Below are 12,326 nucleotides of genomic sequence, written 5' to 3'. Positions count from 1 at the left end.
GCATGCTAGTCAGTGTTGGCCATTTTTCATGTTTTCCCTTATTTGGATTTCTCTCATTATGTTTTGTTTTTAATTATTTTTATTTCTATTTTTAAATACTTGTCATGGATCTTTCAAGGTTCCTCATATCATATGAAGTGCCAAGAATAATTTTGGATTGGAGTGGGAATAAATAGAAAGGAAGGAAAGGAAAGGAAAGGAAAGGAAAGGAAAGGAAAGGGCAGGCAGGCAGGCATGGATAGCATTGCAGAATTGTAACATGAATTGTACTTGGGTGGATTCCATTCTGCAACGCTTAGATTTATCAACCTTAGAATCCCAGGTCTTGACTTTGGCACATTCTGTAAGGTCCCAGATGGTCCCTGCAAACCTTCCTAATTTGGTGCCTTCTGGATCAGTTGCAAATGGAAGACCCATAATTCCCAGCCATTCTGGTCATACTGGCTGGGAATTTTGAGAGTTGCAATACCAACGTATCCAAAGAGTGCTAGGCTAAAAAAGGCCGGTTCCTGTGCAGCCATTTGGTAGAATGCTACCCTTGCTTCTAAATACAAAACATTCCTTTTTGGTAACTTGATAATTTCTCTACACCTTAAAAGTGGAAAGTTGGCCAATTGTGGATGATGTCATAACACCTGAACCAGATAGCCAAAATTATTTACATTTCAGTTGAGAAACCAGGAAGGTAAATACAAGTTGGTTGAGATCCAGGAACAACTTAAGGTGTGTTCAAGTATCTTGGCCAAGCCCAGTAGGATTATTTATAATAATGGCCGTCCAGTACTATGCCATAAACGTGGGTCAGCCATCGTATTAAAGCTGTAATGCTGTTTCTTTGCTTCAGGCTCAGTGTGATGTGTGGTGCGTTATGATTTCCTGGTTTCTCTTTGTGCACTACCCAAGCTTCTCATCTAGAGCAAGGCAACCTATAGCATCACGAGTGTTACTCAACTGCAACTTCCAGCATCTGCTAACATCACTGGGCTCCCTAGACATGCTGGGAACAATTGAAGTTTGGCAACATCGGGAGGGCTACAAGTTGCCTCCTCTTGTTCTAACTGGTTTATAAGCATGCAAGGCGGAAGCAGATAAAATAGAAAGGAGAACAAACCAGGAATTTCCTGTTTAGCTTATCTGCAAGTTGGATTTTACATGATTAATAAGTCAGTGTTCAAACAAACAAAGGCAGTGTTTCTCAACCTCAGCAACTTGGAGATGTGTGGACTTCAATTACCAGAATTCCCCAGCCAGGCACATTTCTTCAACTTGCCACGGTTGAGAAGCACTGGTGTAAGGTGACAGAAAAATGCAGGGTTTAACTGGTGTGCTGTGGATATGTGTGCCCCGCAGGATCTTCTACAAGGTGAAAAGTCGGAGCGCCCACATGAAAAGCCACGCCGAGCAGGAGAAAAAGGCTGCCGCTCTGAAACTGCGCGAGAGGGAGGCGGCGGCCGCAGCTGCCACACACAGCAGGACTCAGCAGGAGGGGAGCAGCCGCAGCGGGAGCAGCAGCCACAGCAGCAGCTCAGATGAAGACGGCGAGGCCTAGCAAAGGACCCCGGAGGCTGGCAGCCGGTCTGGCTGGGGCTCTGGCCCTCTGAGCTGGAGTTGTCCGGCCTCGCTTCCACCCGCTTTCCTTCTTGCTTGAACTGAACTGGTAGATTTGTAAAGGGGAAAAAAAGTGACCATGAAAACCTCTATTTTTGAAAAATCAAAACATTTTATGGATTATTTTATTTATAATTAACTTTTGGTATCTACTTAATGAATGGGAGTCTGTTTTCCTTCAGTTCCTGAACTTGCCAGGAATCGTGGCAGTAAGCCTTAAGTAAGCATGTTACCCACTGCTGAGAGAGAGATTGGTTGCAGCATCTGGATAGTAACAGAATTATTTTGTGTGTAATTTCAAGGATCCATATAGTTTTCCTTCCTTCCTTCCTTCCTTCTTTTCTCCTCCTAGTTTTCTTTGTGGCTTGGAGCTGTTCACGTTTTCCTTTTGTCTTCTTCACACAACACTTTTTGTTTCTTCAGCTAGTAGATAATCCAGAAATCTTTGAGTGCTGTGAGGACCCTCTCTAGGGTGAGTGGAGACTATTGCTTTTATGATACAGCTCTTTGTGGAAAGCCTTACAGCCAGTATTCGTTTGGAACCATCCCTATGATGTTGAGTTTTTTAAAAGTCACATAAGGTTGATCATCTGTTTCTCCAGAGTTGGCACAAGGAGTAGTGATAAGTTCTGAATACTGTATCTCTGTAATTCTGTGACGGAACAAATAACTTCGTTTGCACAAAAACCCATATATGATTTTGGGTTAATGGGATTGAGGTAGATCTCTGCCCAAGTTATTAAAGAGTCACAGTTAATGAGATGATGAGTTTTATCTGTGGCATTATTCTGCTGGGGGATAGCATTTGTTCAAGGGGAGTCCATTTGTAATAACCATTCTTATCCCAAATGTGAGCTTGTAGGTTGGAGAATCCTCTGGAGCAGATTTGAGGGGAGGGCAGGAAGACAACTGGAAGCCTATTGTGAGTGAAAACACACTTGCATAAAGTTTGATTCTGTAGCCCAATGGATTAGATTGACCAGTGGTCTGACAGTGGTCCGTAGGTAACAAATGCTGTAGCGTTTATGCGAGGAAGCTGGTACTCGAGTTCCACTGTGAAAGTGCATTGTTCCTTAACTGAATAGACTTGAGTGTGGTTTTGCTTAATTGTCCATTTTAATGCTTCAACTAGCTTGTATAAAAAGAACAGCTGCCAAAAATACTTAAAATTTTAGCAGTTCTGATATTCCTTTCATTTTCTTAAAACATGATTTGCAAAGGCAGACAGAGTATTCTCAAGATAATAGAAATACAGGTAGTCCTTGACTTACGACCATTCATTTAGCGATCGTTCAAAGTTATGACAGGGCTGAAGAAAGTGACTTATGACCAGTCCATTTTCTTATGACCGTCAGTGTCCCCGCAGTCATGTGATCAGAATTCAGGCACATGGCAGCCAGCATGCATTTATGACCATTGCAGCATCCTGGGGTCATGTGATCGCCATATGCGACCTTCCTGGCCAGCTTTTGACTAGCAAAATCAATGGAGAATCGCATGATTTGCTTAACGACTGCTACAAAAAATGTAAAATTGCTTGCAGTCATTGATGCCTCGCTTAACTACTGCACTGCTTAACAACTAATATTCTTGTCCCTGTTGTGGTCATGAATCGAGGACTTCCTGTAAGGATCACTGGCTCACTTGTATTTGTACTCTCAGGACTACCCATTCTGCTGAGTTACTTGCCAACTAAGTGACAGTTTCATTGAGATGTTTGTACTGTATCAGCCCCAGACATCCGGAGTCAAGAATACCAAATGTGTGGAAAAAAGCAAATGTATTTAGAAATGGTGCACTTAATGCCAAATTTACACAAGACTTCTGCATATGTGTTTCTGCGCTAAGCAGCAAGTATTTTCAATTTTCTTAAGTCATATGGACCGTTACCTTCACATTGCAGTAGTAAGGAGCAACTGTCTGTCTATCTGGCAGTACAAGGAGAAGGAGGGTGCGGCGGAGGGCACAAAAAGAATTCTTAGCTAGATACTGATGGGAAAAGCTAAACTGCTTGCTTATAATTTTCAAATTCTTATTCTGCAGGAAATAGGTTTAGTACTTATTCAGCTATTAGTTGTGAAGTCTTGAAAAATAAGTCTTCTAAAACCACAGGGGTCATGAAAGCAAAGAATTGCATTAATAATCTGCAGAAGAACCTTTATTAAATAAACCATGCTGGGATTGCTCCCCAGCAGGGTTTTATTTCTAGAACCAGCTCAAGGCTCAAGCTTCTAGAAGTGTTCCTAGAAGTTTACTGAAAAGTTCGAACTTTAAAATTTGACTCCCAGCCTTAGAGGAAGATGGAAAGACTTTTGGAGAAAGGGCAAATTAGAGTGATTACAGTAAACCATAGTTGGGTTACCCTGACAACTGGATAGTTATTAATCCCACCAGCTGCTGGATGTATTCTGACTGCTGAGTTTCATGACCAGAATTTTTTATGGTGCAACTTTTACTGTGTAAGATTACCAGTACAGCTACAGGATTATACATTCTTAATACCTCTATTCATAGCACAAACAAAACCACTATCAGGACATGCAGAGAATTTGCATTTTCAGTGTTGAAAATAGGCTCTAGCCTTCTCTTAACGTGCTGAGTTAGTTGCTTTTCATGCAGAGGGACCTTGAAATGAACCATCCCTTGCTTGCAATCTGAGGCAGAAACAATCCCAGGGATCAATCATGTGAACCTGCTGCTTGAAAAACAGAGCAGGGGTCTCTGCATGCATGAGGTTCCTGGTTGAGTTCAAGGTCCTCCAGTGGCAGAGCTAGGATGCCAATTGGCTGAGAATTAGAAGGGATGTTCGCAGTCTCTTCTTGCTGCTTAGTACCTAATGAGCTAAATGGACAAACTGTGTGATTGAATGCATGGTAATTTTTAAAATGTTCAGGGTCTCGTATTGCAAGAAATTTGCCTTTAAATCTTTTTCTCCCTATAATGTAACGGGCAATTCCAGTCCACTTCTAAAGTGAGTTCTTAAAAACAGCCTTCAGTTAAAGGTAACTGCTTTCTTTTTATCTGCTTCAGAGCTACAATTAACCCTTCAAGAATTTCTCTCTGTATTTACACTAGTTTTGCACTGGGTCGATGATGTTGTCCTTCCAGATCATAATTCTGCACAAATCTTAGCATTTTATCCATGATGTGAAGAAACGATGGCAATGTAACCTGGCTTTGATCGCATCTTCAAAAACGACTTGTCTCGGTCACATTTTCTTTGGCACTTAGCCGGTGTGAATTGCAGCCCAAACAGGAAAAGAACCACGTTCAAATAATTCACTAGTGACCTTGAGAAAGGCAATGTCTGCTTCCCCAACTGATGCTCAGAAAGGAAGAGGACTGCTGCCTTGGAAGCAGGCATTATGTTGAACCAATGTCATATGTTAAGAGGGAATATATTTTCTTGGAATGAACCAAGTATCCAAATGGTGTTTTTGGAAAGAAAAAAGATGTGTGTGGAGCCAATCGCAAAAGTATTTTGTTGCTGGGTGGATCATGTTCTTCCCAAAAATAATTGCTACAATCCAGCACAGATGCACTTTGTGATTCATTGTGTGCCATTTTGTAGCTATAAAAGGACTTATAAATAGGATTCGTAAAGTGGTATTCATATCATATTAGTAATAGTGCATCAGTGAACCTACCCATGAACTAATCTTTGCAATACTGTGGATAACTTAATATCCATGGGAAGTATATCATGGGAATGATTTCTGATGTACTTTGAAGGGCACAATACAGTAAAGTTTGTCATAACTATCCAATTCACATAAATGGGAATTAATTCATTTTTCATATTTATCATAGGAAAAATTTGGTTAATGCTCTTCTTTAGGCCGCAGTGGAATTCACTTGCCTATAGTTGCTGTTTTTTTCCTTCTTTGAGATGTACTTGGAGGGGGGAGGAATGCCTGTCAACTCATTGTTCAGGTTCAGACTTCATAAAATCTGGATAAGAGCGGACTTTCCATGTATACAAATGTAAGCAAGCACTCTGATGGGGAGTTAAGGGATGAAGCCAGGAAATGCTGCCCTCTTCCTCCTTTGTGAAACTGGGCACAGGTAGCAATGCTGTGGTCTAGAATATGGTGTTCTGCAATATTAGCCTACAGCTGATGAATCAGGAAGGTCACATCCTGATCTGAGATGGATTTCAATGGTTATGGCACTACGCTGCAGATTTGTATATATGTAAAATATGTACGTAATTTCCAGTTGCATGCGTGCTCTAAAGGTGTGTCTGGATTGAAGGCTCATTGTTCTAGAACCAGCTTGCTTCAACAGTGGGTAGAGAATCACGAGTGGCATGTTAATTGCTGGGTGCGATATAGTGGCTCTAAAATTTTAATTGAGCTCGTAGTAACCAATCCTGACATTGGAGCTTCCCCTTCTACTTCCTCAGCATTTTTGTAGCCCATACATATTTTCCACTTTCCTTCTGCTAGCGGTGCACTCTTATAATCTGGAGTATTAGACCATTAATCTGGAATATTAGATCAAGTTGGTCTAATGGTTAAGGTACTGGGCTAGAAACCAGGAGACTGAGTTCTAGTGCCGCCTTAGGCATGAAAGCTGGCTGGGTGAAGGAAGGAGTATTAGATATGTCCGCTGCCTTGAGGCATTTATAAAAATAATAAAGGTGGGATAAAAATTAAATAAATAAAATACCCCATTTCTGATTATTAGCTGGTACATAAAACTGTGTAGTTTTCTTGCACTAAGGTAGCTTTAGAGAGAACGTTTATAAATCCACAGATTTTAATTTTGCACAATTTTACTGGTGCATTCTTCCTCAAATATTTTCACATGAATAAACCTCCCTGTTACGCAGAGATCTTTCCCTCACTAGAGGTAAACTAGTAGATGGATTCACACATTGCATTAAATTACTGTTTATTTTAAATATAATTGTTTAAACATAATAAGCTGAAGTTGGTCTTGTAGATGAGCAAAGTTATCATGGCTTATTCAGCTAATTCTTGATTTGTGTTTTCTTCATTTTAATGTTTCTAGCCCTATTACTTTGTAAATTGCTTAAAGGATACACAAATAAACCAGGGATGAGCCAGGAAATCACAAATAAGCAAAGCATGGTCATTTATGCATCACAATTCCTGGTTGCAACTAGTAAGTAAACAACCATATCATAGCTTTAATGCAATGTGTGAGCTCAGCAGCTGTATGCAAACCTACATTAGAATCTCATGATAAATGTACATGAATAAATACGGATTGAAATTTTGGTTTTTTTCCCTCCTGTTTTGTTCACAATCTAAAGTGTGTGGCACTTAATACTACGAATACTCAGTTCTACTACTTGGCTGCAACTGGTAGGGCTATGATGAAATAACTTTATATTGCAGGTGTAATCAACGTTAATGGAAGAATACTTCATTTTGAAACACTTTGATATGGTAGATGCTGTAGTTTCCCAGTACATTGCAAGTAGACTCTTATTTTACATCAAACACAACTCTATTGAAGGTTCTGACAGCGTGATTATTAATGCTGTAAAAAGGGAGTTGGAAGCTCTTAGGTGAATTTATTTTCTGTAATTGCTACATTCACAATGAGCATTTATTAGTAATACATTGCTGGAGTAATCTCATGTATAGCATCTTCTTTTACGGTGAGTCCTATCCAGTTCAGTGGGATTTCTAGTGACCTCATCCATGCAGTTTTCTTGGCAGGAATACCAAAGTGATTTTCCATTGCCATCTTCTGGGATACTAGTTCAACATTCCAGTCTAGTCTGCAACCCCAGTATTAGCTAGGACTGACCCTGCTTAGATTTGGAGATGAACAAAGATTAGGGGTTAAGTTCTACAGTTCTCATTGAGACTTCTGAGTGGATATGCATTGCCCATCCATTGAGCATAAGATGGTTGAAGATGCCAATTAAAGTTCCTTTAGTCATCAACCATCTTTATAACTAATTTTAATTAGGCTGCCGCTTCCCGTTGCATAATCACTAAATCGCTGATGTAGGTGGAGAACTGCAATTAAACATTTTTCTTGTTTATCCATATATGTTCTGACCTGCTTCCAGTTTTTGTTGCTGTTTGGCTTTCTGCGTGCAAGAAGAGTACAGTAACTCTAGTATGTCTGAAAAATAAAGTTTGTAGCGGTTTCCTCCTCCTTGCCCCCCTTCTCAATTTCCTAAATGGTTGCATCCCAATCTTCCCAGTATATTTCTACTTCCTCCTCAGGCAAACGGCTTTCTGGTGTGACTTGCTGGCTCAGTTTTTTCAGAAGAAATGGAAACTCTGCAGATGTTTCTGACCCCCCCCCCCCCAAATCAGCCATAACTTTAATCCCACATATGTTACTGCGCTGAATTCCTCCAGGGCCAAGTTTGGTGTTCATTTCAGGAAACTATTCAGAATTTCCTGCCCAAATTGTATTGAAATGAGGGAAGTTTGAAACAGGTTGTGGCCCTAATCTCCAGCTGCTTACATTTTTTTGTCTCTCCCGTCCTTTTTGGAACATGAGATTTTACATCAACAGCTGAAGCTATAAAAATCCCCCACCTGCTTGTATTCAGATAAATGTGTGTGAGGCTGTGTGTGTGTGTGTATATATATGTTTGTATGTATGTAAAATAATGCTTTTAGTATGCTTTGTTGAAAGAAACACCTGTTTGCATGTTTCATGTTACCCTCCTATGTTCAAATTTGGTATAAGTTGACTTTTTTTAGTCTATATTTAATGCTGACGTTTCCTTGATGTACAGTACAGAAACTGTTTTGTTTTCTTGTAATTATTGTATAAATGCTTTTATTATAGAGCTTTTATTTTAACAAATGAGCAGGAATTGCCTTTTGTGTATTTGCTGCACCTTTTTAAAAGACTGTTACATATTAAAATATTGTACATACGAATTATATACCTCTTATGTATAAATGTGATAGATCAGACGATTTATTTTTGTGTTTTTTTTACAAACTATTAATACACTAAGAGTCTTGCTGATGTGATTTAATGTACTTGTAACTTATTTACTTCTGGAGGTTCCATTATATCTTTTTAAACCTTTTTTTAATTAAATAAGGTTTAAAAGCAGCTTTTGTAATAGTTTTTTTTTAATTTAATGTTTTGAAATAAGGGTGTTTTTTTTCTTCCTTTCTTGACTGCCATGGTGCATTTCTGCCTGATATAATTAAATAAGATCTGTGTGCTGCAAAAGGTGTGTGCTGTTTTTCTGCTAGCTGATTTTTGTGTATGTATTTGTGGACCTGTTCTACAGTGAACTTGCAAACAATGGAAATGTTCCTGCATCCGACTGCCCACTGAATTAAAAAGTTGGATAGAGTGAAAAGTCCAGCACCTTTGGGGTTAGGCCAATGCAGGACTTTTTCGGCAAGCAGAGACATCTGGTAGATGTCCTTGATAACATCGCATGCTTCACAATATCAGGCAAATTCTGCAAAGGTAATTATCACTTGTGACTGGTGCAATTTACGTAACGTTTGTCATTTGCATGATGATATGTCTGACATCATCCCCCCCGTCTGCAGTTACTTGAATATGTATGTGATCCCTGGCTCCTTGAATAAAAGAGTTTGAAGCAGCCTTAACTAGAAGAGGAGGAGAGCCCCGCAACCCCTCCCCCACATCAGAATGGTATGGGACTTGATTTCAACTGGTGCAAGATGAGGTAGTTTTTGCCATGGAACTGAATATGCCAAACCTAGAATCCAGCTCTGAGCATATTTAAGACAGACCTGGACAAACTGGGATGTGACAACAATCTACGATAAAGGGACCATGAGGGAAAAAACTGACATCAGGATAAAAATTCCTAACAGTGAGCCATGCTCAATAATGTAACAGCCCCTAGACAGCTGATGGATTCGCCTTCAGTGGAAGTATTTAAAGAGAGCTGGATGGCCACCAGCTGTGGATGTTGTAGTATCCTGCACAGAATTCTGCTTTACCATCTCTAGTTCTAACTCAGAAGCAGTTTCATTGGGTCACATTAATGCAGCTTTCCTAGTTCAACTCCACGAAAACGATTACTTTTAAGGAGAGCATTTTGCCATTTTGGAATGGCAAGGGATGGCATATGGAAAGCTGCAAGTGGTAAATTAGCAGAATTTGGCAGAGGTGCCTCACGTATACGTGGTATATACAGATAAGCTGAGAATTTTAGGTGCCAAAATACCACCAAAAAAATCAGGTGGGGCAATCTATGGATAGGCTTACCTGCAAGTATATACGATAATACTTTTCAAAAGCACAGGTAGCCCTTCTGGCAACCACAATTGGGACCAGCAACTTGGTGGTTAAGCAAAGCGGTTGCTAAGTGAAACCATGGTTGTACGTGCGAGTCCCCCATTGGGGGGGATGGGAGGTGGTATAAATTTAATAAAAAAATACATACATACATAAGCTTGTTTAACCTGCGAAAGTCAATGCACAGATTGGTTGTAAAGTTACTTTTTCCATCACTGTAGTAACTGAATGGTTGCTAAATAAGAACTACCTGTACTCCTGTTTCCCATATATACTTGCATATAAGCCCATCCATGGATAAGCAGACCATCAAAATTTTAACCAAAATACCATTAAAAATGTGGGTCAGCTTATCCACAGATGGTCTTATGCACATGTATATATAGTAGCATTGTTTTCCCTCTTGCTTAAAATATGTATCTAAGCATGCTTTAAGAGCCCCCCAAGACCAAACCTCTTACTGTACTGCCATTTTGACTTCAGGATTGCAGCTGAATAATTCACACATGACAGCAAAGGCCTTCCTTTGTATAAAACATTTATTACTACTTTGAGCAAGTTTCACAAAATGACTTAAAACAGATCTAAGTAACTTCATAATAGTGTCAGACAATATAATCGTGCTACAAAATTATACTGTACTTTTAAAAAGGAGTTATGCTACAGTAATTGCTTAAGAATTGCTCTCCAACTTGGAGTTTGTTTTAGAAGCCTAAATTTCTACCAAAACCAGAGATCCACAAATGAGAGCTGCCTGCTTTAAATGTCCTTTGACATCTTTACATAAATTACGTACAGCGTCTGTCTGCAGCCAGCGAGACTGAAATGCAAGTTACACCTCTCAATTTATAAGTATGTCTTAAATTTAGTAAAAGTCCATTAAATAAGGTTAACATAAGCCACCCTACTTCCAGTGGGGACAGCGGGATTCAACACTGCTTTCAAGTTTTTACATGGATATTTATTTCACCCATGATCCATATATTGGGCTCAATAATCTCCATGGAGGTGGCAAACCATAATAGCTCCTCAGAGCAATTGGAAGAAAGCCCTTTTTATCTGTTGCTGTACCAAGCAGCTTTCTGAGTAACCACATCACAACACAACCATTTGCATTACTTTCAATCAGCATCCAGTGCATAACTTTAAAGTGCAATTTTGGAAAAAAAATATATTTTGGCAATTGGATTCCTGTTTTGCACTACAAACTAACCCATTTCAACAAGGCCAGAAACTCATTATTTGGAATAATTTGACAGTAATGCCACAACCCAATATTCGGCTCATGTCTATTTCATCTCCTAACATTACCTGGTAGATGGGGCCGCAGTGGCTCAGTGGTTAAAACGCTGAGTCAGAGGACCATTAAGGTTGGCAGTTCGAAACTCGAGAGCATGAGCCGCGTAACGGAGTGAGCTCCCGTCAACTTATCCCGGCTCCTGCTAACCTAGCAGTTTGAAAGCATGCAAATGCAAGTAGATAAATAGGTACCACTTCGATGGGAAAATAACAGGGACATGAAAGGAGCCCCCTCGGGCGTCCCCCTGGCAATGGTGACATCACCGGCAAATCCTTTCAACAGAGAAGCGCCTTGGTAGGTGCTTCTGACACACACACACACACACACAAAATCTGGTAGATAAAATTATTATCCTGCCGATTGCTTTTCACAACAGAAAATGTTGCTTTGCTATTAAAAAATAAACCCTTCGATAGGCAGTTGGGAAAAGACACCCCAGGCCATGCTGAGTCATCTGTCCTTCATTCAGAGAAGTAAAGATGACATGCTAGAGAAGCACAAGCATTTACTGCAACATGTGGAGTAGCCTTCAGGAACAGCCTCCAAGGTCAAAAACAAATGGAAACAATTCTGTGGCAAAGACTCTGCAGTTAGAAGTTCTCTATCGCTAGCCCTATTTTTACATAGGCTCCTAGCAGCTCTTTTGTTTAACTTGTATGTTCTAAGTTTGGAAGAGATGGCACTGAAATGGTTTGGTAATACACTTCACTGTAATTCATAAATTTAAAGAGAATCATTCCACCTCAAATTCCAACTCTTAAGCCTCACATTCCTTTTCTTTTGAAGGAAGCTGTATTCTCATCATTGAAACTTTTCTTAGACTTGTACACAGCATCATGGTGAAAGCTTACTAATTATACTGTCCACCGGGAACTTAGGTACTGTAAAAGGCTTTTCCACAAGTACCGCTTTTTGATTTATGAACTACGTCTTATACTGCATTCCAGTGCAGCACTGTACAATCTCTTGCACGCTGAATCTGTATAAATGAAATATATGCCTATTTCATCACTTTTGCCAGTCCTTCAATTTTTTAAAACCCAAAAATATTCCAGGGGTAATCCCTTTGCTTTTTTTCCCTGCTGCAGCAAACCTACGAGCTTGTATACTGGTCTGGATTCAATTCGTTCTTTTTTAAAAAATGGACCAACTTGTACACAGGAAAACATTACGATTAGTA

General features: G+C 39.7%; 1 protein-coding gene across 1 annotated transcript in view; it reads left to right on the top strand.

The window, feature by feature from the left end:
* The window catches only part of MIDEAS (mitotic deacetylase associated SANT domain protein), a 65,852-nt gene extending 57,056 nt beyond the window's left edge, over positions 1-8,796 (top strand). Inside the window, exon 13 of the mRNA XM_063289860.1 lies at positions 1,351-8,796. Within this exon, the coding sequence (XP_063145930.1) occupies positions 1,351-1,549 (199 nt within the window). The 3' untranslated portion in view covers positions 1,550-8,796. The remainder of the gene's footprint in view (positions 1-1,350) is intronic.
* The last annotated feature ends 3,530 nt before the right edge of the window (positions 8,797-12,326 follow it).

The sequence above is a fragment of the Candoia aspera genome, chromosome 1, assembly GCF_035149785.1.
Source record: "Candoia aspera isolate rCanAsp1 chromosome 1, rCanAsp1.hap2, whole genome shotgun sequence".
In the NCBI taxonomy this organism is placed as follows: Eukaryota; Metazoa; Chordata; class Lepidosauria; order Squamata; family Boidae; genus Candoia; species Candoia aspera.
The sequence above is the reverse complement of the archived record's forward strand: the minus strand, read 5'-3'. Positions and strand labels throughout refer to the sequence as shown.